This window comes from Oncorhynchus clarkii, chromosome 17 (assembly GCF_045791955.1).
Source record: "Oncorhynchus clarkii lewisi isolate Uvic-CL-2024 chromosome 17, UVic_Ocla_1.0, whole genome shotgun sequence".
NCBI lineage: Eukaryota > Metazoa > Chordata > Actinopteri > Salmoniformes > Salmonidae > Oncorhynchus > Oncorhynchus clarkii.
The window spans coordinates 16196615-16223987 of record NC_092163.1 but is presented as its reverse complement, the minus strand read 5'-3'; the positions used below and the strand labels follow the sequence as shown (position 1 = coordinate 16223987).

Here is a 27373-nt window from a genome sequence, read left to right as displayed (position 1 = left end):
TAATGTTCTGTGACTACATTATCCAACTTTGTATTGATGAGGTTAAGAGTCCCTACATCATTTTATTAGGTTAATTCCATGCATATTAGAACATGTGTGTCTGCCAAGTTTGTTGATACAGTACATTATTAGAATATGGCGAATACCACACTACAACTATGCAATTACCTTCAACAAGCAAAATGTAGCTAGTAATGCATACTTCAGTCAATATCGCACAAATAAAAATTATATCCATTTATTTTCATGAATGAATGAAACATTTGCTCTATGATAGCACTAAGGGGATGTTCATGAGTTAAGGGCATGTTCACTGTTCATGAGTTCTTCAGAGTTGTTTGGTGTGGGGACAGGTGTGTATTGGGACTGGGCAGGGTCAAGTTCCAAAGTAAAAAGTTTGTAGGGTGTGTGGGTCAAAGGCCATAGGGTCATGGGTTTTTTGACTCTCTGTTCTCCTGGCCTCCGGAAGGCACTCTAGGGAGAGGAGGGGTGGGGCTACCTCCACCGGAGCACAGCCCCATCGACACTGGCGCTCACCATGCTCCTGTTGTTGGTGGAGATCTTGACGCTGGTGATGCTGCCGCTGTGGCCGACGCCTACGTGGATCACCTCGCCCTCTTGAGTAGTCCCACACTTTCACCAACTTCTCGTCTCCACCTGAAGTGGGCAAGCAGAGACACATATATCTTGTTTATTTCTATAGAAAAGCCTTCGAACATTGATCCAACCGCATGCTGAAGTCACGTTCAACCAAGTGCTCTTCACGATAGTCCCAAGCTATTGAGAGTCGATACAGGGATATTTAATGGACAGACCATGTGGTGTTGTTGATCGATGGTAGTGTCGTGTCTTTGGCTATGCCGGATTAAGTGATATGACATGCTATTCTATAAAATAATTTCTCCGTAATTAATATTACCTGATTGAGCTATCATGTAAATGTAATTAACAAGAGAGTCGGGGCACCATGAAAGAATATTTATAGAGCTGTTATCTTCTGAATAAACTCTTAAAGACCTAGTAATATTTTACATCAATAGCAGTCAATATTAATCGTCACCTTAATTCAGTCTCATCTGAAAGTTGTAAATTCTTGGTTAACTTCACGAACCCACACTCGCACGAACGCTACACTCGCATTAACATCTGCTAACCATGTGTATGTGACAAATAAAATTTGATTTGATTTGAACCCTGGCTAACAAGTTGAATCAGAAATACAAAATTGTGTTTTATTATTTATTTACTAAATACCTAACTAATCACACAGAATTACACATACACATAATGTGTAACCGAGTCCTTTGTCCTTTGAAGAATGTCTCTGCTGGTAAACTGGATACGTTGTAGTAACGTTGTTGTGTCTGTTCCTTCCTAACCTGCATTTGCAGCTGCTGTTGCTAACTCAACGTCTAGGAGGTATCACTTCTGTAGTGAATAAGAGTTCAAAGTTTTTAATTATTTATTTTTTTACCCCTTTTTCTCCCCAATTTCGTGGTATCCAATTGTTGTCGTAGCTACTATCTTGTCTCATCGCTACAACTCCCGTACGGGCTCGGGAGAGACGAAGGTTGAAAGTCATGTGTCCTCCGATACACAACCCAACCAGCCGCACTGCTTCTTAACACAGCGCGCATCCAACCCGGAAGCCAGCCGCACCAATGTGTCGGAGGCTACACCTGGCAACCTTGGTTAGCGCGCACTGCGCCCGGCCCGCCACAGGAGTCGCTGGTGCGCGATGAGACAAGGACATCCCTACCGACTAACCCGGACGACGCTAGGCCAATTGTGCGTCGCCCCACGGACCTCCCGGTCGCGGCCGGTTACGACAGAGCCTGGGCGCGAACCAGGGACTCTGATGGCACAGCTGGCGCTGCAGTACAGCGCCCTTAACCACTGCGCCACCCGGGAGGCCAAGAGTTCATACCATTCGCAACCAAAGCTCACGCTGATGTTGGCTTCGTTCTGTAGTTTTTATCTGAACCATTCTGACATCGGACCGTCGTCCTCACATCCTCGGAACAGGAGGTTATATTGTCATCAAGGCTTTATATAGGAAGGGAGAGGAGGGCGTGTTTGAAAAGTTTTATAGCCCATGTCCCTTCACTGGGGCGGGCCACTGATTGAGCAGAGCCCTACCTTATGAAAACCCAAATCTCACATTTTAGAAGCTAAAATCACATTTCATCCCATCACAAATAATTTCATATTCAAACATTTAAATTGAACAACAATTCCATGTGAATCCGATAACTTTGATGTGTAGACTTTCCACTGTAGAGTTTATGTCATCTTATCATCGATGAGAATGTCTAAATGACAACCGAACTGACATCATATTCATTAAGTACCACCGCATATGTTCAATTGGTCGGATTACCAGAATATAGTTCATTTCCCCCCACCTTCTGATGTCCCCAGAATCTCTATTTTAACCAAGGGGTTTGCAAATGTAACATCAGTAGCATAGAGAGAGGAAAAACGGGGAAAGTGGTATTTATGACTGTCATAAACCTAACCCCCAGGCCAACGTCATGACAGAAGTCAACAGTAGACTAGTCCTAGATCTGTTGGGAGCTGTGCCAACTCCTATGTCTATGTCACGTCAAACAGTTGGCGAGACCACAAATCAACTCATGCTCTACCTCTTCAACTCAGCCAACAAAACCAATGTAAAGGGTACTGTACCAGTGACAAGGTGCTGCCCGTCCTGTGAGATGTGCATGCCATTGATGGCTCCTGAAAGGGAGCCCTCCAGTTCTCTGATGGCTGAGCTGTCATACACCTCCCAGTAACCAATCTGGGAAAGAAGAAGGCCATTCAGCTATATGGAATATGAATGAGAGAGCTTGTACATATAAAACTTGTCAGATTCGTTTATTTGACATATGCTATGTTATATTACAATAAATTCTGAAAATGACCATGCATCACAGTTTTATAGTAAGTATGAATGCCACTCCTTGTATGTCTTCTGTTCGTTCATAGTATAGTAATTCTGCCTCACTGAATTATCCATCTTCATTATTCCACTATATGTAAATGAGGCCGGAGAAATCCTATCAAGTTTTTGTGCGCCCGCCACAGTTAAAACAACATGTTTGTGACTCTAAATGAGAGTTAATCATCCCGAGGGTTTGCAGCTGTCAAAGACTTGCGTCTCTCAAAGGCTCAATTGTTATTTGAAGTTTATTTATAGCCGCACAGTAACGCCACAATCTCCCCACACACGCAAGCGAGGTCCTTTCTTGTTATTTTTTATGACAAAGCTAATTACAATTACAAACTAACTGACGCAAAACGAGTGGACAGACGAATTTCATCATTAAAATGCAGCATGTGAGGTATCAAGGATGAGGAAACTGGCAGCTTAACTGTCTGGCAGCACAGAACTAAACCATTTGTGATTTTAAGTATTGGAACTGGCCAAACTGATTGTACCTGGAAATGAATGATTTCTTTATACACACAATGGGCTTTATTAACTGAAAATCTAAATCATCAACGAGTCAATGTTTAGGCTATAGAGTGAATATTACAATAACCTACGCCATCTCCTCACACAGAAGTGAGAAAATGTCTAGAATATCTGAATAAACCAGTTCAGAGGATTCATCAGAAAGGTGTCGGCCAATCAGAAAAAAGCTCCAGTTGTATGCAATGAAACAAGTAATGTTACATGGGAGAGAGCTCAGAATCGCATTTATGAGAATAGCTTCTCGGACTGGATTTCATCTCTTAGTAAGACCACAAACATAATGCATTATGGACTGAGGAAATGTAATCTCACAAAGACATATCAAATACAGTTTGTAATAATGGGATTGAAGAGAAACAAATGGCAAAAAAACAACAAGATATTTATAGTTTTAAGAATGAAAAACAGCGCTTAGAGCAAAGAGGCAGCCTAAGAGAGACATTTCTGTGGGATGGTAAAAAAAACACTTTTGTACCTCAATATCATTCAAATTCAATGGAAAAGCTTACTGACTGGAAAACACATTTGTTAGACATTATTGAGAAATACACAACAGTCAAGACTGTTCTTCAGTATAATTCAATAAAATGGAAAGGCTCAAGGTTCTTTACATGCATCATTCATTGTGAAAACATATGGTCAACATAATGACCGACAACCATCATTTATGCATAAATGATATTTTTTCAATATGATTGAAATTAAATGGAGAAATCCAAAGTTCTTTGCATGCATTCATTCACTTTATGAAATAACATTTTTGGTCAGCATAGTGAAAGAAAGAAAAACCCCTCAATACCAGCAGCAACTAGCTTACATGATTTGAATCTTAATCAAATCACTAGCTATCATATGAGGTGAGATATGACACAGCCAAAAAAGTGAGAGGGAGGAGAGTTAGCCAAGTAGCAGACACAACGCTCCCTCTCTCCAGTATAGTTTGTGTTGTGTCATAGGGAATGGGTTCAAATCCAGTTTGATTCTCTAGTCACGACCTCTCTCCCCTCTCCTGGTGTCATGGAAGGCTTATTAGAGACCAGCACCTGTGTGAGAGTGGCCGAGTCACCCTAACCCATCTGTGTTCCCTCCCTTCTCCTGTAGAACCTGGCTCCTATTCAAGGAGAGTTAGGTTGAAGCATTAGGTTGCTGAGAGAAGGACAAACTGAATTGATTGGCTTGAATTGTGAGGATGACCACACAATGTATTTTCATAATGAGCCAAATCTATTGGTTTTCTATCCAAAGTTGCAAAGGAAAGCTATTTAATAAACACAAGAGACCGGCAAAATAGACAAAAGAGTGTGGCGGTATAGCAGGAACAGCGGCATCTAGTGGTCAAAATATGTGACTTTCACACCTCTTTATGGTAAATAATGCAAGTGACTTCAGTTGGGAAAAAACATCACCAGATTCACAGGGAATAAATTACAGTATGGAGAAGCAGTACTCCAAGCCACAGTTTCATTCTACTTGTCAAACAGAGAACTGATACTGTATACTGGTTGTTGGGGTGGGATTGGCATGGGGTGTGTGGGGCCTGTTGGTGGCTTTTGACTATTTTTTGGGATACCTAATTTTTGTCATTAATAAGAACAGGTTTGGTCGGATGTTGGGTACTATATTTATTGAATATTATCTGAATCCTATCAATTAAAATGGCCAATTTGGATGCAATCAATTAGCTTAATTTCTCCCATTTAACATTTAATTTCAGCAAAAATAATATTTCAGGAATGCTAATCTTACCGGTTTCTTACTACAGAAACAATTTCAGAACAATCTGAGATGGTGGGTGTCATGGCTTGCTGAAATGACATCACATTATTCTTTCTTTAAAGTGACAGTGCAGTTATTAACAGGATTTTTCTGTGTTTTATATATATTTACACACTATGAGGTTGGAATAATACTGTACAATTGGGAAAATTATAATAATGCCCTTTTAGTGTAAGAGCTGTTAGAAAAGACCGCTTGACATTCCTGCCTGTTTTGGTGGGATGGAGTTTTGGCCAGGCGGTATAAGAGTCTGCCAATAACAGCTAGTTTTCAGGTTACATATCCCTCCCATTAGGCTCATCCAATTAGTCCACTTACTCAGACCACTCCCAGACAGTCCTAGCAAAAGTCTTGCTTGATAAATTGCTCTTTTGCCTGACCTTCAGCTAGCAAGGTGCCTGAGAGCTAGGACCGCGCCAAGGGTTAACATAATGTGTGTTGTCTCTTCGTGTGCAGGGCAAATAAAAAAATTATTCAACTAGCAGACCTCCAGTTGTGGCAGCGTCTTAATTAAAAGTACACAACGCAGAACGAACCACGCTACAAACTGCAATTTCGTATGATTATTGACCATTTAAATGTAAAACATTCACAGTAAAGTACTTGTTGTTACCCAGAAATGATTTGATAGAGATATAAAATGGCTCCAATGAACTTTAAATACTAATTGCCTAGCAGGATAGCTTCAGCAATAGGTCCTATAATCATTACAATGCCTTGAAAGCTACACAACCATTACAATGCATTGAAAGCTACACCACTGTGCCAAATTGAGATTAAAAGTCCAGTCTTTTGTGCAATCTTATGGTACAGTATGTGTTGTGTAATTTCAATACCAGTATGTTGAAAACATGAATCCATGCTGTGCTAAGATTAGTCTACATTTTCACTCTGTTGTGTGTAGAGTGTTGTGTAATTCCACCTACATGTTGAGGCAATACATCACTGAGGACAGTAACCCACTTACGAAGGGCTGTACACCGATAAAGCATTCTTAGCTACTGTGTGGGCTTCCATTTATCCCGACGCTACGCCCAGCCATGTATTTGACCATGCTAATCCATTTACACATACAGTATCTCTCGCCAACATCTCAAGGACATCTCAAGGACATTAGTCAAACAAATAAGTTATAGGACGATCAAGAGCTCTCTCTCTTTCAAACGGAATACTTCAGAAGGTCTTTATTGTCCTATTAGTGCTGGACAATGGGAAGGCCACAGAAGCCTATATACCATGCTTCTGATAATTGACATGCCACAATGGCTATTGATAAATACCACAGGCTCAATCCCAAGACCCTGATGGCCCTACATCACAATCAGCCCAAACTGGTACCAACACAGGAGTGCTGGGTCATCATCACAAGAGGCTTCTGGATGACCCCACCACAGAACCACCAGCAGCAGTAGTCTGTTCTGTTGTCTCCTTCCATCCGACAGACTGGAGAGTGTGAAGCTGTCCCCAAAGACCCTCTACCATTGACTGAACTCTGAGCCAAGGTGCTGCTGCATCCAATCCCTCTCTTCCTGCCCCCCCCCCCCCTGTCCCCCTCTCTCTCCCTCTCTTTCTTTCAGTGTGTGTGTGTGTGTGCACGTGTGTATCTGTGTGTGTGTTACTGCTTGCTCACCCCAGACAGAGCGCCTGTGTCCTGGGGCGAGCAGATGGTGTATCTGGCACACGGGCACTTGGATGGCATAGGCGGGCATCGCATCCGCAGGAAGACGCGAGAGCCAGAGCACTTTCTTTCTAGTCTCTCTCTCTCTCTTTTTTCCTCCACTCATTTTCTCAGTCTCTCTTTTTTTCAGCCTCAGCGCATTCACAGTGCTCGCTAATCAGCACAGTTTGTGCTCACCTCACAGCATGGTGTTGAGCCAACAATACGGGCCTTATTAGTCTGTAGAGCTTGTGATGAGTGGATATTACGGTGCATATTGAAGCGGGGCTGTTGTGAACCTCCGATCCCACCTTATGTAACTCAGTTTTCATTATAGGTAATCAAGGCTTAAAGAGGTGTTACAGACACCTGGCAGCATGACTGCTACATCGTGGCTTATTATGATTGGTAAAGAAGGTAGGGAAACATTTTAAAACACGACACAGCTGACGCACGCATGTGTACAAGCTTGACATGGCCTTTCTACAGCACAACAATACTAGCCTCTCTAACAGAGCTCATCTTGAGATGAGATGAAGGCTAACAAGAATGCCTCAATACAGAGAACAGCCTTCTCTAACTTTCCATGACTGGTGACTGGGGACCATACGCTGCACAGAGAAATCATCAGCTAGCTACAGTGTGCTGTGCCAGTGAGTCTTGGCACCAAGAGGGACCTGAGTCTTTTCTAATTCCAAACCTTTCTGTCGGTGCCACTGGTGATGATCTCGTACTCCTCGGGGTGGTAACACACACTGCTGAACAGAGTGTTGGCCAGGACCATCTGATTCCTCACAAAACGCCTGCAGCGGGAGGAGGAGAGAGGGAGAGGAAGGGAAAGGGGAAGACAGAGAGGAGAAGCAGGGAGAGAGAGAGAGAGAGAGAGAGAGAGAGAAAGGGAGGGGGGAGAAGGAGAGCAAGAGACTTTAACTGAATGTTGAATACAGGAAACACATGAATGGAGGAGTGGTATTAATGGTAGTGGCAGTGGTAGTGGTAGTAATGATGTGTGTTGAAAGCCTCTCACAGTGGGAAGCCAATGCAATCAGACAGAGAGGGATAAAGGATTAGGGGTATGGGGTAGAGAAGTGTTTGGGTGTGTGTGTGTGTGTGTGTATGTGGGTGTGTGTGTGTGTGTACATTGTGTCTGTGTGTGTGCGTGCTTGCTTGCACATCTACATGTGTTTATAGATTTGAGCATGCATACATCCATGCATGTGTGTGTGTATAGTATGTGTGTGTACAGTGTGTGTGTGTGTATACAGTACATGAGAATGTGCATTTGAACTCACACCAAGTCCCAGATGATGCAGGCCCCGTCCGAGCTGGTGGTGACACACTCCTTGTCGTTGCTCTTGATCTTGATGCTGGTGATGGTGGCTTTGTGTTCCTTCATGGTCTCAATTAGCCGGTGACAGCCCTGGAGGATCTCCCACACACGCACCTGCAACAGGCCAGAGACTGGCACTAGGACTCAATACAATGATGCCGTTGAGGAACACCACTACATATGTATGCAATAATACGTGTTTTCTGGGAGTGTTTTTGTGAGAAGGATGGGAGAAATGGAAGAGCTTCAAATATTTGTACAAATGTCAAATACATCAGATGGGAATAGTAGATACATGACATTCCTAAGTATTTCTATATTGCGGTTGTGCTGTAATGTGTTGAGATGATAGCCTGGTTCCAGATCTTTGTGCTATCATGCCAAACACTGTGGCAAGGAGTGGCATGATGGCCTAAATAGACTGGCACCCAGGCTACTGTGAAGATTGTGGGCTCAGTTCCTTATATTGGACGCGTGTCTTAACTGTAAATGGCTGGAATGAAAATGTACAGTAGAGGATCAAACCATTTATTATTATCACAACTCAACATATCAAGGCTCCAACAATGAGAAGGAATATCAGGCACATTCACACCCTCACATTAAAAATACAGCCATTATCTTACAGGCTAGTGTGCTCCATAATAATTGTCGCTAGTCCATCATCGTTATAACTTAAGACAATGCCATACACTGCATTGATGCCGTCTCGTCCTTCCCTAGTGTAGTGCTAGCCACATCAGGGTTGTGGCTACTGCTAGCATTGTGGCTACTGCACACACAAACACACACATATACTGTGCGTGTGCGTGTGTCTATGCGTCTATGTATGCTTGTGTGTGTGTGTGTGTGTGTGCGTGCAAGTGTGTGCAAGTGTGTGTAGGTGTGTGTGTGCACTTAGTTGGGTGTGTGTTCATTTTTTAAATGACACCATTACCAAACAGAACTCCTAATGGTTCCTGCCTACCACTGATGATGCTATGTCCGTCGATCATGAAGTTCAGGGCGTTGCAGGTCATGTTGGGGACGGAGAGCCGCAGCAGCTCCTTGGAGGTCTCGGCGTGCCACACTCTGATGTCATCCTGGGAACACGTGGCAAACAGCTCCGACGAGCCACTGGGAAAGAATCAGAAACATCACTGGAATAAGTTTATGGCCAGTCATTCTGCACTTTAGTCTGTGGAACAGGATTTGCTTTGTACCGGAGCCATAGGCGATAATACATGTTTATGCTTTAAACATGGTCATGTCGCCCTCTAGTGGGAGTAAATGGGCAATGACGGCAAAGCATGAAGGTAGACGAAAGCAATGTTGTTTGAGGTAGTTTCTCTTGACAGCATAGACTATGGTTGAGGTGGATATAGGTAAAGACAGCTATATATTTGAGGGGACATTTGGCAATCAGGTAGTAGTGATAATAGAATGTGTGCTGTAAAACAATAATGTGGGGGAAAAGAGTGAATCACGTACAGTATGTAATCTTGTCTCTAAATGGGTGCCTGTATTTTGAAGGGTGTCAATCACAAAGGGAAGGCCACGTCTTTGACTGCACTGTTGTGACTGGTGGCGAACAGCTCCTCTTTGAAGTCTGTGTAGCCGAGACGGTAGATCTGAGCCGCCTCCGTTCCTGCAAACAACTGGTGGCCCTCGCCTCTCACAGCGATGGACGTCAATCCCCCCTCCAACTCAACCTTCCTATGGGGGTTAGATGATGAATGGCAGAATACCACATTGAGTACTTTATGTACTTCTACACATAGCATTAAAAGGCCCACTCTGTAATAAAAAAATATATACAAAATCCCAGCCCCACCTCTTTGTTTGCCATGAAGCTGAGGGGCTGAAGAAATGTAGCCAGTCTAATGTGTAGGCTAAGCTACAGTATGGATGCAACATGACAGTTTTAGATAGACGATATAAACTAGTGGTTCTCAACTGGTGGGTCGCGGGAGGTTTTGAATGGGACGCAAAATAATACTCCATTCTGAATCTAAACTACTAATACCAGGTAGAAAGTGTGTATAAATTATCATGAACATACTTTTTTTTAAAATCATTTATTCTCCTATTTTTTTTTATTGTATTGTTTTTATTTGATCACAGTATTTTTATATAGAGTTATTAGCTGCGCTATTTAGCAGATTTGGTTAATTGTGTGGTGTCAAACAAGTGAGCTTGCCAACATTCTTCATCAAGAATATGAGCCATATGGATTTATTGACAATGAAAAGGTTGTGAATGTTGTTCGCTTGTCTAATATACACTGAAAAGATATACACTAATATACACTGAACAGATACACACTAATATACACTGACAAGATATACACTAATATACACTGAACAGATACACACTAATATACACTGACAAGATATATACTAATATACACTGAACAGATGCACACTAATATACACTGAACTGGAAGCCTGGGTGGTCCCGCCGGACCATCTACTCAGGAATCTGACGTGACCTATACAGTCGGTTAAAGTGCCCCCCTTGCAATCTGCTTGATTCCCAGTCATGTGAAATCCATAGATTAGGGCCTAATCCATAGGGCCTAATCTATAGATTAGGGCCTTTATTTCAATTGACTGATTTCCTTATATGAACTGTAACTCAGTAAAATTGTTGAAATTGTTGCATGTTGCTTTCATATTTTTGTTCAGCATATATTCTGAATTCTCACACATGCTCACTCTAATATACAGTATCTGGAGCGGCAGGGTAGCCTAGTGGTTAGAGCGTTGGACTAGGAACCGGAAGGTTGCAAGTTCAAACCCCCGAGCTGACAAGGTACTAACTAATCTGTCGTTCTGCCCCTGAATAGGCAGTTAACCCACTGTTCCAAGGCCGTCATTGAAAATAAGAATTTGTTCTTAACTGACTTGCCTAAAGGTAAAAAAAAAAAAAAGATCTACCTGGATTGTTATTTCTTGATTATTGTATTGTGTATGTGTACTGTGTTTGAGAGCCATTCTACTACACTGTTGGAGCCAGTAACATAAACATTTCACTGCACCTGCTACAACACCTGCTAATCTGTGTACGCAACCAATCAACTTTCATTTGATTTTGATTTGATGGCAACTCGATATCTTGTCTGTCAACCTGCAGCACTTACTTACTTGATGGTGTTGAAGTTAGGTCCTGAGCACAAAGTGAACATGCCATCCCCAGAGCCCACAAGGATGTCCCCAGACTTCAGCACCTGTGTTCACACCCTGCACCAAAAAGACAAGAGGGACAGCTGTACCAAATTTCAACTACAGTAAGATCTCAGAGATATGAACATGTGGAGGTCACCCGGAACACTGAATATACAGTAAACCTACCTTGCTGAATTTCGTGGCCCACTGCTGTTGAGGAGGCCGGCCTTCAGGTTGACCTTCAGGATGTCACCGCTGGTGGTTCCGCAGTAAAAGAAAAGGTCGTCGTCTGGGATCTGTGATGCAACGGGGTCACCTTAGAAATAAGCTTTCCGTCTCCACCTGTACTACTTTGAGAGGCTGCTTGATATGCAGGGAAATTCTTTTTCTTTATCTTAATTCAGAGAACAATTGCCATGTGAATAAAATAACAGGAACCTGAACTTGTGTGTTTACAGATTTTCTCATTAATACACCATGAGAAGTATTGATGAATAGTTTACCTTTGCTTTGTCTCTGAACGTACTTTGAGTGGTTAAGAATGGGTCGTACAAAATCATTTTGGGGGGCATTTGGCACCATTGTGCAATTTACTCACCGGTTGAATCAATGTTGTTTCCACATCATTTCAATGAAATTACGTTGAACCAACGTGGAATAGACGTTGAATTGACGTCTGTGCCCAGTGGGTATTCAGTCAGTACCACTATTACTTCGAGCTGTGTCTGCTTTCTATGGTTTAGCTCACCTCAATGCAGTTGACAATCCTTTTCAGTTGTCCTGTCTGGCATTCCGTAGGCCGGATCTTCCTATTTGGAAGGTCTAGCTCCCAAACACGCATTGTGCCACTACAGGGAAACAACATATTACAAGTGTGTTAATTCGAAAGTATTAATAATACATTTTGTTTATTTAATCATTCTCCGTCGTGTTCAAGTCCAATAAAGATCCGTTCTGATTGACAAAGTAATGCTCTATTCTAACAGCAACCCAGAGTCTCTGTAAGTCACTCACTTGCCAGCGGAGATGAAGATGTTGTCGCTGTGGTTGGTGTACTCGATGGTGAGGCAGTGGCCTGCACTGTGGGCAGAGGCCGGGCTCCCACAGATTGCTTCTTTGCTCTCAAGGTTCCACACCACAATGCTGAAAACACAAACCACAAACCACAAACCAACGTATAACCTACAAATTACTGTTGAAATTCTTCCAATGTGAAAGTAGTTTTTAAAGTGACACAATCATCCAAAGCCTGTTGGATCTAACCAATCTAATCATCTAATCAAAGGTCTGAGGACCAGCTGATTAGTAGGATAAGGTGTGTTATAGCAGGACTGGAACAAAATGCTCACTACATTAAACTACCTCGTACCTTCCATCATCCTGTCCACCCAGGGAGACAAGGTACTTGTCATTGGGGGAGAAGGCAAGTCCCTCCACCTTCGCTTTGTGGAGCTGTAGTCTGGCGTGGATCGCTCTCTTCTCATAATCCCAGATGATCAGATCAGCCTGGAACAACATAAATTAACTCTGTAATCTAGAGCCATTCATGTGTTTCCTACGTTCAACATTCACCTTTAGCCTCTCCCTCCGTGCCTCCATCCAACGGTGTCTGTCTGTCTGTCTGTCTGTCTGTCTGTCTGTCTGTCTGCCTCTGATATCAAGAGGCGAAACATGACTGCTCTCTTAATACTAGAACGTTTCACTGTCTTTAGTTTACCTTGAAGCCCATGACCTGTCCAGAAGCGTGACCTGTCCAGAAGCGATGTAGCGTCCGCTTTTGGACACAGTGACACAGGAGACGTTGTTGGTGTGTCCATGGAGGAACTCCTGTTTGCCGTCTTTCAGGCTCTTCAAAATAACAGTGCAACCAAGAGGATAGATTAAGTGTTCTCTGTCTGGGTGCACTCTGAGGCCAGAAAATATATGTCCTGTCCCCCCAAAAATTGTAAAGACATGCTTTAGACCAGAACTAAAGATGAGGATATGATTATGATTATGATTAAACCTAACTTGGTTGTCTGAAGCAGGATTCAGGAGAAACTCATCAAGGTAAATAAAATTTGCCACATGCACCGAATACAACAAGTGTAGACATTACCGTGAAATGCTTACTTACACGCCCTTAACCAACAGTGCAGTTCAAGTAGGCTAAAGTAAAAAGTAATAATAAAAAGTAACACAATAAGAATAACAATAATAAGGCTATATACAGGAGGCACCGGTACCGAGTCAGTGTGCAGGGGTACAGGCAAGTTGAGGTAATCTGTAAATGTACTGTAGGTGGGGGCGAAGTGATAGGTAACAAACAAACTGTGAGTGGTAGCAGTGTACAATGTGATTTTCTTGATTTTTGTTTTAGATTCCGTCTCTCACAGTTGAAATGTACCTATGATAAAAATTACAGACCTCTACATGCTTTGTAAGTAGGAAAACCTGCAAAATCGGCAGTGTATCAAATACTTGTTCTCCCCACTGTAGGTGTTCCTTTTGTCCAGGTGAGAAAGGGCTGTGTGGAGTGCGATTAAGATCGCGTCATCTGTGGGTCTGTTGGGGCGGAATTGCGAATTGGAGGGGGTCTAGGGTGTCGGGAGGATACTGTTGATGTGAACCATGACCAGCCTTTCAAAGCACTTCATGGCTACTGACATGAGTGCCACGGGGCGGTAATCATTTAGCCAGGTTACCTTCGCTTCTTTGGGCACAGGGACTATGGTGGTCAGCTTGAAACATGTTGGCTATTACAGACTGAGTCAGGGAGAGGTTGAAAATGTCAGTGAAGACACTTGACAGTCTGCGCATGCTTTGAGTACAAGTCCTAGTAATCCGTCTGGCCCAGCGGCTTTGTGAATGTTGACCCGTTTAAAGGTTTTGTTCACATCGGCTACCGTGAGCGTTATCACACAGTCATCCAGAACAGCTTGTGCTCTCGTGCATGCTTCAGTGTTGCTTGCCTCAAAGCAAGCATAAAAGGCATTTATCTCGTCTAGTAGGCTCGCGTCACTGGGCAGCTCGTGTCTGGGTTTCCCTTTGTAGTCCGTGATAGTTTTCAAAGTCTGCCACATCCGACAAGCGTCAGAGCGTAGTGTAGTGTAGTAGGATTCAATCTTAATCTTGTATTGACGCTTTTCTTGTTTGATGGTTAGTCTGAGGGCATAGCGGGATTTCTTATAAGCGTCCGGATTAGTCTCCCACTCCTTGAAAGCGGCAGCTATAGCATTTAGCTCCATGCGGATGTTGCCTGTAATCCATGGCTTCTGGTTGGGATATGTTCGTCCAGTCACTGTGGGGACGACGTCATTGATGCACTTATTGATGAAGCCGATGACTGAGGTGGTGTATTCCTCAATGCCACTGAATGAATCCCAGAACATATTCCAGTTTGTGCTAGCAAAACAGGCCTGTAGTGGAGCATCCGCGTCATCTGACCACTCGCGTATTGAGCGAGTCACTGCTACTTCCTGCTTTAGTTTTGGCTTGTAAGCAGGAATCAGGAGGATAGAATTATGGTCAGATTTGCCAAATGGAGGGTGGGGGAGAGCTTGGTATGCATCTCTGTGTGTGGAGTAAAGGTGGTCTAGGATTTATTTTTCCCTGGTTGTGACATGCGGGTAAAAATTTGGTAAAACTGATTTAAGTTTGTCTGCATTAAAGTCCCTGGCCACTAGGAGCGTCGCTTCTGGGTGAGCATTTTCTTGTCTGCTTATGGCCTTATAGAGTTGGTTGAGAGCGGTCTTAGTGCCAGCTTCACTTTGTGGTGGTAAATAGACGGCTACGAATAATACAGATGAGAACTCTCTTGGTAGATAGTGTGGTCGACAGCTTATCATAAGGTACTCTACCTCAGGCAAGCAATAATTCGAGACGTCTTTAATATTAGATATGGCGCACCAGCTGTTATTGACAAAAAAGACACACACCCCCACCCCTCAACATGGGTGGATTAGAGTTTTTTATTTTTTATTTTACTCCTTTTTCTCCCCAATTTCGTGGTATCCAATTGTTGTAGTAGCTACTATCTTGTCTCATTGCTACAACTCCCGTACGGGCTCGGGAGAGACGAAGGCTGAATGTCATGCGTCCTCCGATACACAACCCAACCAGCCGTACTGCTTCTTAACACAGCGCGCATCCAACCCGGAAGCCAGCCGCACCAATGTGTCGGAGGCTACACCGTGCACCTGGCAACCTTGGCTAGCGCGCACTGCGCACCGCGCACTACTCCACAGGAGTCGCTAGTGCGCGATGAGACAAGGAGATCCCTACCGACCAATCCCTCCCTAACCCGGACGACGCTAGGACAATTGTGCGTCGCCCCACGGACCTCCCGATCGCGGCCGGTTACGACAGAGCCTGGGCGCGAACCCAGGGACTCTGATGGCACAGCTGGCGCTGCAGTACAGCGCCCTTAAGGATTAGAGTTTTGAAGGAAACTTCCAAATACTTTCCATAAACTGAATAGCACATTAGAAATAATTGAGTTATATTTAGACACATTGAAAACATGACAAACCAGCTGAAACCCCCACTGGCAACAAGCAACAGTAACGTTAGTAACTAGTAGCTACCATGGCATGCTATGATATTTTACATTACCGTTGAACCCAATTACAGCCTCCAGCTCAAGCCTGGAATCTCTTGTGCATCTCCAGCCATGATTCAACAATATTGCACCTATTTTTTCACCAAGTCTCCAAGCCTGTAAAATCTTCTCGAGCTTCAGCTATCTTTCTCTCATTTGCCATCCAGACAAACAAACGTTGCCTAGCAACTTAACCATTTGTTTGGGTCAGTTTCTATGGTGATGTAGTAGTTGTCTCATGCAGACGGAGGAAAAGATTTGGGTGCGTCTTTGGAGTGTGATTGGTCCATAGAGTTCGGTTTTGTCTAGAAGGGTTACAGGTTTTGTCAACTTTGACTTTTCGTAGCAGGTTTAAGAAAACTTACACAGCAGGTTATGATAATTAACCTAGCAGTTTAGGAAAAGTGTTAGGGTAAGGGTTAGCTATGATGCAAAAAAACAAAAAACTTTTGAAGTCAATTTGACAGAAGCTGTATTCCATCTAGACATGGCTAAAGATCCTATTAAATTAAAAAGATCCAGAATGAAGTGAAAATGGAAGCTATTGTGGTCAGGGAGAAATCCAAAACAATCTGGAATGAATATGCAGTAAAGGCATAGGTGATGCATTTCCTGCTTTTATTTATGCAGGGAAATAAAAGTAAGGCAAAGTATATGCCAGAAATGATGTAATATATGTGTTGTCAACCTAAAATATTGTCATATAATTATAAATACAGTTTATATGGACAGGTTGTATACACGTGTTCTGTATAAATAGCCTATAACATAAACAGACCATAATAAATGTCTAAATTGGCATTTTCTTCTAAATTGTTATTATATGATACAATATCAGTACTTGTTGCAATTACAATTTGTCTAAGTCCTATCATCAACTGATTGTTTGATGGATTGTTGGCATATTGGCAGTTGTTTAGAAAAATGTATGGGATCACTCCTCTAAAACTGTCTGGTTAGCTAGCTAACGACATACAGTGCAGATAATCTATAAATCCATTGTTTTACACTCTTATCAGAGCATTGGCAAAACCATGGTTGACCAACTCCCTTACCAAAATGTCCCACTTTATATTACCATCATAAGAAGGTTCATGTCCATTGTAGTATTCTAATTCCTAACTCTATGGATTTATCACTGCCAGGGAGCTAGGTTGAAGACAGAGCCAGTTTGTAGAAATGTTTACAAATGAATAACAGATGAAAAGCTGAAATGTCTTGAGTTAATAAAGTATTCAGAACTTTTCTTATGGCAAGCCTAAATAAGTTCAGGAGTAAAAATGTGCTTAAAAGTCCCAATACGTTGCATGGATTCATTCCGTGTGTAATACCCCATTTCTGTACCCCACACATACAATTATCAGTAAGGTCCCTCAGTCGAACAGTGAATTTAGAGTACAGATTCAACCACAAAGACCAGGGAGGTTTTCCCATCGTTCACAAAGAAGGGCACCTATTGGTAGTTGGGTAAAAACAACAATAGACATTGACTATCCCTTTGAGCATGGTGCAGTTATTAATTTAATACTTTGGATGGAGTATCAATACACCAAGTCAATGGTGATTTGAAAACAGTTAGAGTTCATGGCTGTGATAGGAGATATCTGAGGATGGATCAACAACACAAACCTAAATCTACAATACCAACATAAATGACAGACTAAAAGGAAGCTTGTACAGAATTTAAAAAAATATTCACAAACATGCATCCTGTTTGCAACGAGGCACTAAATAATACTGCAAAACATGTGGCAAAGAATTTCACTTTTTGTCCTAAATATGATGTTTGTGGCAAATCAAACACAACACATCACTGAGTACCACTCTTCATATTTTCAAACATGATGGTGCTGCATCATGTTATTGGTATGCTTGTCATCGGCATGAACTAGGGAGTTTTTGGGGATAAAAAGAAACGGAATAGAGCTAAGCACAGGCAAAATCCTAGAGAAAAACCTGGTTCAGTCTGCTTTCCAACAGACACTGGGAGACAAATTCACCTTTCAGCAGGACAATAACCTAAAACACAAGGCCAAGTATACACTGGAGGTGCTTACCAAGATGTCATTGAAGGTTTCTGAGTGGCCTAGTTACAGTTTTGACTTAAATCGTCTTGAAAATCCATGACAAGTCTTGAAAATGGCTGTATGGCAATGATCAACAACCAACTTGACAGAGCTTGACACATTTTTTAAAGAATAATGGGCAAATATTGTACAATCCAGGTGTCCAAAGCTCTTAGAGACTTACCCAGAAAGACTCACAGCTGTAATAGCTGCCAAAGGGAATTGTAACATGTATTGACTCAGAGGGTTGAATACTTATTTAATCAACAAGTATTGCTGGGTTAATTTCTAATAATAATGATAGTTTTTCTTTTCTTTCACTTTGACATTAGAGTATGTTGTGTAGATATTTTACAAAAAATTGAAATTAAATCAATTTTAATCACACTTTGTAACAGAACGTGGAAAAAGTAAAGGGATGTGAATACTTTCTGAAGGCCCCGTATATCCTCCCTTTGCAACCCTATTAATATATGCACAAATATACACATTCATCGAGAAGTATATGAATAATCAACAAACAAATATAGCATACAATTCAAATACAGTGCATTCGAAAAGTATTCAGACCCCTTTATCTTTTCCACATTTTGTTATTCTAAAATTGATTCAATTATTTTTTTCCCTCATCAATCTACACACAATACCCCATAATGACAAAACAAAAAAAGGTTTGTAGGATTTTAGCAAATGTATTAAAAATAAAAAGCAGAAATGCCTAATTTACACAAGCATTCAGACCCTTTGCTATGAGACTCAAAATTTAACTCAGGTGCATCCTGTTTCCATTGATCATCCTTGAGATGTTTCTACCACTTCATTGGAGTCCGCCTGTGATAAATTCAATTGATTGGACATGATTTGGAAAGGCACACATCTGTTTATATAAAGTCTCACAGTTGACAGTGCATGTCAGAGCAAAAACCAAGCCATGAGGTCAAAGGAATTGTCAGAAAAGCTCAGAAACAGGATTGTGTCGAGGCACAGATCTGGAGGGTACCAAATTTCTGCATCATTGAAGGTCCCCAAGACACAGTGGCCTCCATCATTCTTAAATGGAAGAAGTTTGAAACCCCCAACACTCTTCCTAGAGCTGGCCGTCAGGCCAAACTGAGCAATCGGGGGAAAATTGGCCTTGGTCAGGTAGGTGACCAAGAACCCGATGGTCACTCTGACAGGGCTCCAGAGTTCCTCTGTGGAGATGGGAGAACCTTCCAGAAGGACAAGCATCTCTGCAGCACTCCACCAATCAGGCCTTTATGTTAGAGTGGCCAGCTGAAGCCAGTAAAAGACACATGACAGCCCGCTTAGATTTTGCCAAAAGTCACCTAAAGGACTCTCAGACCATGAGAAACAAGATGATGAAGATTGAACTCTTTGGTCTAAATGCCAAGCATCACCATCCCTACGGTGAAGTATGGTGATGGCAGTATCATGCTGTGGGGATTTTTTTAAGCGGCAGAGACTGGGAGACTAGTCAGAGAGATCCTTGATGAAAACCTGCTCCAGAAAGCTCGGGACCTAAGACTGGGGTGAAGGTTCACTTTCCAACAGGACAACAACACTAAGCACACAGCCAAGACAACGCACGAGTGGCTTTGGGACAAGTCTCTGAATGTCCTTGAGTGGCCCAGCCAGAGCCTGGACTTGAACCCGATCGAACATCTCTGGAGATACCTAAAAAGAGCTGTGCATCGACACTCCCCATCCAACCTGACAGAGCTTGAGAGGATCTGCAGAGAAGAAAGGGAGAAACTCCCCAAATACAGGTGTGCCAAGCTTGTAGCGTCATACCCAAGAAGACTCCAGGCTGTAATCGCTGCCAAAGGTGCTTCAACAAAGTACTGAGTAAAGGGTGTGAATACTTTTGTAAATGTTATATTTCAGTTTTTTATTTTGAATAAATTTACAAAAATGTCTAAAAACCTGTTTTCGCTTTGTCATTATGTGTGTAGATTGATGAGGGGGAAAATTATTTGATCAATTTTAGAATAAGGCTGTAACGTAACAAAATATGGAAAAAGTCAAGCGGTGTGAATACTTTCCGAATGCACTGTAAAAACCCTGTTTAGTTTAGCCTATGGGTCATTGTCATCAACACACATAACTAAGAAAAATACAGTCTAATCAAATGGACAATGGAATTAGGAGAAATTAGGAGAAATGAAATTAGGAGAAATTAGGAGAAGTTCATATAAGAGGGGGAAACATATGTCAGCCTCCTCTTTTAATGACAGTAAGAGAAGTAGTGTGAGAACGAGATAGAGTTCTGAATTCCCCACACTTCCAGTGATCGGATCTTGAAGTGTCTCTTGCAGAGAGGGGCGCTCTCGAAGGTGTCACATCGCTCCGTGTAGCCCCCCTCCAGATCAGCCTGGAGGCAGAGAGCATGACCCCCATCGCCACCTGGCGAGACAAACACATCACGCTCACTGTAAAATATGTCAGCATTGAATTTACAGTAATAACAGCAGCCCACTTCTAGCTGCTGCACTTCTCAGTAATGTTGACATCAACACAAAGAATACAAAGGGTGGATACAAAGAATAGGCCATGTGAGAAACCCTAAGCTGTTTCCTACCACCATCGCCAAAGTCGCTGCAAAAACTCTTGTACGTGGCAGTAATGCTCCTGAGACAATCAGGCCTATCCGGGTTTCAGAAGGTTATTGATCACTCTTTGTGACACTCTACTGACAACTCTGAACAGCAAACAATTTAGCCTACATATGAGCAGCTTACCAATGACTAGCCTTTCGTGGTCTCCGGCGATGAACATGGAGGCCCCTTGTTCCTTGGCCCTCTTGGGTGAGGGGGAGAGAGGTCCGGGGGAGGAGGCGGTGAAGGGGATGGTCAGGTAGCTGGGGTCCTGGAGGGTCCCTGATGGACAGGTCAGGGTGGTGTGGTTGGTCGTAGAGGTGGTGGAGACTGGGGTAGAGGAGGAGTCCTCTTTACCAGAGGAAGTGTATATACAGACCCGAGCTGCTCGAAGGTCTGGAGAAGGTTGTCTCTTGGCCGTAATGTTAACCACAGCCCGTTGGTAGCGCTCCATGCCTGGACGAAGCTGAAAGACCAACGAATTAAGAATGAACAATTACGTTCCTGCATTGACTGATCGACATGGGAAAGGAATGGAGCCTGTGTTCTTCGACAGCACAATCAGTAAAGATTTCAACCAGTATTTTTTACGCTAACACAATTGGTCAAAATCAAAGGAAAAAACATTTGCAAACCCAGCCTTTTCAGATCTGTAGATTGTGTAATTTCTCTCACCGTGAAAACAAAGCTCTCCCCAGTCCCAAAATACGCAGGTTCTTCTGAATCATACTTTTTCCGCTCAATCAAATCTGTCGACAGGAAGGCACCACAGACCTGTGGAGTGACACAGGGGTAAGAAGTCTGCATAGAATCTAGTTGAGTGTCAAAAAATAGACAAAAAAAGGTTTTCTGCTACTGTAAACTCACCTCTTCATCCACAGTTTTCAGAAGCAAGATCGCTGGCTCATGCCCCTCAACACAGGAATAAAATCTTTAAATGAGGAAAAAAAACTACTTTAAGCACTCAGTGAACAATAGCAATAAAACTTGTAATGTTTTTAGACAACGGTTATTCAACAGTCCCAGCCCCTTGGAATGTCTTCATGGGGTTGAAAGTTGAAAGTTCAATGGATGGGTCACGTCCTGGTCAGGGTCAGACTTTTAATTGGGGTCATCACATCCTGTCACGACCACCCTGTGTATGGCTAGAACCAATTAAAAAGCATGTCTGCTGAGGCAGGTACGTGTCAGCACAGTGACAAGGGAAAGTCTGAGAATCCCAATCAAACTCTTTGAAGGACATCAGAGTCAACATGCATAGAGATTCCTCATAGTGGAGATAAATAACTATTGGCGCCTCAACGTTTGGACGCGCTCTAGGACGAGACAACAGCCGGTAATTGTGACATGGGCATTCAGAGCATTTCTAAAACGATTTGCAAGTGCTGATGAATATTATCTACCACATTTTCTCCTGACAGACCAACAGAACACTTCTAGAGACATGAATAACTGTTGTTAACCGATGTCACAGGAACTGTTCCCTTATACGAACTGGAGAACATTTGGTCATGCACCTTAAGGCAAAAATGTTACTGATACTAACAATACAGCCTTTCATTATTATGAAACTGAACCCTAATGCGAGTTTATACAGTTCTGGGCTGTTGTATTTACTGTAGACAGTTCTGGGCTGTTGTATTTACTGTAGACAGTTCTGGGCTGTTGTATTTACTGTAGACAGTTCTGGGCTGTTGTATTTACTGTAGACAGTTCTGGGCTGTTGTATTTACTGTAGACAGTTCTGGGCTGTTGTATTTACTGTAGACAGTTCTGGGCTGTTGTATTTACTGTAGACAGTTCTGGGCTGTTGTATTTACTGTAGACAGTTCTGGGCTGTTGTATTTACTGTAGACAGTTCTGGGCTGTTGTATTTACTGTAGACAGTTCTGGGCTGTTGTATTTACTGTAGACAGTTCTGGGCTGTTGTATTTACTGTAGACAGTTCTGGGCTGCTGAATGTACATGTCTTCACTACTTGATCCACTACTAAGGTAAAACAGTGAATAAAAGTCACTTACGAGGCCAGGCTTCGGCCATGTTCGTTGGTGCTGAACAGCTTTTTGGGATTGAAGAGGGCAAAGCGTTCAGGGATCCAGGCCCAGACAATCCTCATCTCTGTCCCTGTGACAACGCTGGAGCTGAAGCTGTCAAAATCCACTACCTGGCACGACTGCCTTTATGGAGGAACAGAAACAGTTTGAGAATGTAAATATTTGTTTTGAAGCGTATCTTCAGATTACAGATAAATATAAAGGAACTCAGAAAGTAAAGATTTGTAAACGGTTTATAGTTCAAAAGGATACCGTATCTAGGTATAGTTTGGTAGAACAACGGTAGCATCTCTATAACAAAGTGGGTTGAAAGTAATCTGTCATAATCGTCCTATCAGGAATAGGGCTGACTTGGTGATGGCTTGCTATCTTTTGTTTTCCGTTAACAGAGAGTGGACCAATTAGATGTTCATCAAGAGTAGAAACATTTTCTCAAAGAACTCCCTTGACCAATAGCCTCACCGCTTCTGGTGGATACTGATGCCTTTCTGCATGAGTGAGTCCTTGTTAGCGTTGAACAGTAGGTTGAGCTCCCTCCGCGTGGCCAGCTGGATACTGAAGGCCCTCTCCAGCAGCTTCTCCACCGTGCAGTGACGTGCCACATTCTCCACAAAGCTCTTCATGTCTCGCCTGAAGTCCTCCACGTCGGCGACACGAGACGAAACCGAGACCTTGTACAAGCTGAGAAGAGCCAGAGCCACCCTGTAGAGAACCTTGTAACCCTCCAGGAGATAGACATCCAGGACCCTGATAGCGTATGTGAAGGGGAGGTCGGCAAAGATCCACATGATCCAATCGGAGTAGAACTCAAAGAGGTTCTGGTGGGAGCTGGCGATGAGCTTGCGGATGCCGCGGCAGTACTTGTTGGCCAAGTCGCCGAAGGTCATGCAGGAGGCCCGGTAGGTGAGGAATGTCTGGTCGATGTAGCGCTTGTTGGGGTCATTGTAGGCGATAAGGCGGCAGATACTGTGGAAGCACTCGGCTTCATCTTCGCTGAAATGCAGGAGGAGAGCCACCAAGGCTGGGAGGATTGGGCAGAAGTTGATGTCCGGAAAGTGCTTGCCGATGCAGAGGAGGACCTTTTTGACAGAATTGAGACCAGCTTCGTTGAGGCAGTACCTGGGGGTGTGAAGAATAACAAAGATACTTGCTGTGTTATCATGTTATGAACAGAACATAATGTACATGTAATATTGGAAAAAGCATGATCAACTTCAGATTCTCCTATCAAAGTTTAATGACTAAAATAATTTGATCATGATTTGATCATCTGAACCGTTCTTCTCTGATAGCTTCATAGCCAGTACCTAGGGATCACACCATCATCCATGTACTCAGGGAACGGGTGTGTGCTCATCTTCTGCTCCCCGAAGAGCTTCTTGGCCACATCCTGGTAACGATCTCGATCCGGGTTGATGGACCTGCAGTTGATACCATGAATTATATGATAATAGGCCTTGGCCCTTAGTGTATGGGGCATGGCCCAGAACCCTGATCGACCCATGGTCTTCAGCTCCTGGTGGTCCGACTTCAGAATCCTCTGGTAGCGCTCTGAAGATTCAGGGTCGATCTTTTCCCAGTCCACAAACTGGCCATACTTCATGCCAGAACAGGAGCTGATCTCCCAGTTCTCTGATTCAGAGATGGTCATCATGGGGACACCCTTCAGACTGCCTCTTCTGCCTGTTGGAGAGAGGAAGGAAGAAAATTAGCTACTAACATCCTAATTAATAAATGTATTATTTAATAAGTTAATTGTTATAGATCTGTGTCCATCCACAGTAACATTCTTGTTTTGTATTAAGTACACTGTGTTTGTGCATATTCTGCATTTCTCCCCTCTGTTCTTCATATAACACGAGGACTATGGCAAAATAGAAAAAGAAACATAAATGGTCAAATAAACATAAATCAGACACTTTTAAACATACTGTAATTTGCATACCATTGAGATCTCTGCATGGCAAGTGTTTGTTGGTGTTGGACTTGGATCTCTTGTTGAGCCGAGCCATGATCCCCTGATTCCCATTCGCACTATTCTCCGTCTTCCTGTCCCCACTCTTCTCCAGGGAGTTGGATCTCGGCCTCATAGCGTTGGACCTGGTAAAGTTCCCTTCTCTGTGGAGCTCAGACGTCTCATAACTATAGAAAGACCTGGAGCGTGGCCTGACAAAGTTCTCATCTGTTGCCGTCTCTATGCCATACTTTTTGGCGTCCTCTGGGCTGTAGTAGGAATGGGACCTGGGTCTTCTGTGTCTGGCTGCTGAGCTCAAGTCCTGGTCCGGGTCAGCGGTTGTTTCCATAGGAGACGGGTCTAAACTTATAGTCCCACAAGTGGAGAACTTGGGCGTACTTGAAACATGGATCATGCTGCCTGGTACAATATTCTCCTCTGCAAATGTCAAGTTCTCCTCTATATCAATGACAAGACAGTCTCCAGTGGTGGTATACTTCCCAATGTTTTCCATGTGCCCTGTGGATGTAGGTTTTATACACAGTTGTCAGTTGGTCAGGTGACCGACACAGAAAGTGATATGGGTTTGTTTACAGTGTTTTTGTGTTTCCCGAGTGGAAAATTCCTCTGACTTAAGTCCAATTACTGTGGTGACAAGGAATGCCTCCTTTCTTCAACTTCCAACACCAGCAACAAATGAACTAGGGTAATGAAATCAATAAAGTGGAAAATTATTATTGTTTCATTTGATAATAGGCTACTGTGTAAAGGACAGTCTCCATTGCCATATATGGGAAGTGAATGCCTATGCTATTATGTTGATACACATTTAGATGTATCAAAATATGTGTGAAAGTCATGACTATACAGAAATGAGTGTTCTCACAAAGCATGTATCCTACTTTTAACCAGTTTACCTTCCTGGGTTTATCTGATATTGTATTTGGTATCTGGGTTTATCTTTTATTGTTAATTTGCATGTTTATGGCAACATTTAACAAAAACATGAACGATTATTTTACTTTCTAAGTCTTTTCAGAGGGGTTGGGTTAAATGCGGAAGATACATTTCAGTTGAATGAATTTTCCTTTCCCTTCCCTTTTCCTGGAGGAACATACAGTAGCTCTATGAAACTGATTTATAGGAAAACATGGGCGTGCCAAATGGGCTCCTCTATTCCTAGAATTAGCAAAGGTTATCATTTCACACAACAGATATTGTTTTGATCAAAACACACATTGTTTTGCTATGAAACAAAGAAACCTCTGTAAATAGATCTATTTAAATGTGGGCTTACATGTTGTTGAGGAAAAACAAACTCTTATCCTATCTTGATGACTGAAGGATCTGTAGCCTATAGTATGTTTATACTAGTAGTGTCATAATCCTCACATAATGTTACAATAAGGACTTCCATATCACTAGACAAACAGGGGGCAATGTGAGGCAGTGTTGACATTTTTTTCAAAAACAACAAAACATGAGCAGTGGTTATGTCGACCTTTTATGACCTTTACTCTACCAAAACAAAAGTAATTACATTGCTGGCTGTCGCCAAGGCCACACAGCCACAGCACTATAAATAAATAGAAACAAATAAAGTCATAATATTTATTAGAAATTATTTGGATATTGTCTTATTTACTTATTTTAAGAGGGTAGATACACATCAACACAGTGACAGAGACTAGAAGATTTGTAAACTGTGAATGAACATTTGGTTTGCAGGCTACAGTGGGTCTGGTATGGGACTTGGGGACAGTAGCAGCTCTGTCAGAGAGGAACATTACAATTGATTGATATGGATTCATTTGATCAGCTTCTCATTACAGTAAACGATTCACGACTGAACGTTTGTTACTCACAGGACACCATCCTGACATCACACCCAAACAGGAAGTGCCTCCTAATTATCACACAATCTATGGAGTAAATATCGACAAATTCATTTATTATAACTCGTTAACATGTCTCAAGATCCCTGGTAAGCAGATTTTAAGGTGGCCATTATGAGTATGTTTAAGATAGCGTTGGATGAAATATAGAAATACGTCTTCAAACTTATATATGTGTGTTATTAGCTGGATTGTTAACGTTAGTAACAGTAACTCCTTTCCCTTTAACCGGCTACTTCTAAAATAAAAAGCTAAATACGACTTGACTCGATAAGTCGGTCTGTATGTTATATTATCATTCCCATTGATAGTTCACACGAAATGAATTGCAATGCACGTTCGCCGATAACAACATACTGTACGCAGGGTTATGAATTAAGTAGCTAACGAGCTAGCTAGCTAATTTATCTAACGTTACTAGTAGCTATGATGAGGAACAAATTGTCTCCAGTGCTGAATGACAGTTAATCTAAACTCGAGACAAAGTTGGCCACACTCAATCAGCCCAAATTAATTTGTCTCCAACTGATTTATTTGTTGTTATTGTTATACCTTGAAGAATTGCAACATCTTCTTTTGAACTGGCTTTATTATAGTGGTTCATACACGAATTATTTTAACTACATATTCAACTATAGTACTACTCACGATAATTGTATACCAACCTGGTTTTTGTAGGTTACAGAATTATGATGCCACTTGCCGCCTTGTTCAAGAAATTGCAGAGAATATTCATGAAAGAAACAGGCAACAGAGGACAGGAGGGAATCCTGCAAAGGTAAGTAACTATGATGACAACCTGCTTAACTACACATTTGTTTACTCAAAAGTATATAGCAGT

At 42.4% G+C, this 27373-nt stretch overlaps 2 protein-coding genes and 1 pseudogene across 2 annotated transcripts in view; 1 reads left to right on the top strand and 2 right to left on the bottom strand.

Moving 5' to 3' along the window:
• Positions 1–474: 474 nt before the first annotated feature.
• Positions 475–16040, bottom strand: LOC139369599 (cilia- and flagella-associated protein 52-like; annotated as a pseudogene).
• Positions 16041–20259: 4219 nt separating this feature from the next.
• On the bottom strand, positions 20260–25052 carry LOC139369598 (TBC1 domain family member 24-like). The gene is made up of 8 exons (XM_071108852.1): positions 24629–25052; positions 23991–24366; positions 23146–23802; positions 22651–22806; positions 21497–21560; positions 21305–21403; positions 20774–21095; positions 20260–20438 (listed from the first exon to the last, which is right to left on the bottom strand). The coding sequence occupies exons 1-8, from the start codon at positions 25050–25052 to the stop codon at positions 20260–20262; spliced, it is 2277 nt and encodes a 758-aa protein (XP_070964953.1).
• A 1460-nt stretch (positions 25053–26512) lies between these two features.
• Positions 26513–27373, top strand: part of LOC139369597 (syntaxin-8-like) — a 42618-nt gene continuing 41757 nt past the window's right edge. Inside the window, exons 1-2 of the mRNA XM_071108851.1 lie at positions 26513–26621; positions 27211–27310. Of these exons, the coding sequence (XP_070964952.1) occupies positions 26605–26621; positions 27211–27310 (117 nt within the window). The 5' untranslated portion in view covers positions 26513–26604. The remainder of the gene's footprint in view (positions 26622–27210; positions 27311–27373) is intronic.

Bases quoted from the DNA above. Each gene is read 5' to 3' on its own strand.
- LOC139369598 (XM_071108852.1), bottom strand. From the start codon at position 25,052: ATGATCCATGTTTCAAGTACGCCCAAGTTCTCCACTTGTGGGACTATA. The intron at 21,561-22,650 runs GTAAGTGACTTT...CCTCATTTAAAG, and splicing joins CATGGCCGAAGCCTGGCCTC to ATTTTATTCCTGTGTTGAGG. The intron at 20,439-20,773 runs GTAAGCTGCTCA...TTGTCTCGCCAG, and splicing joins CCACGAAAGGCTAGTCATTG to GTGGCGATGGGGGTCATGCT.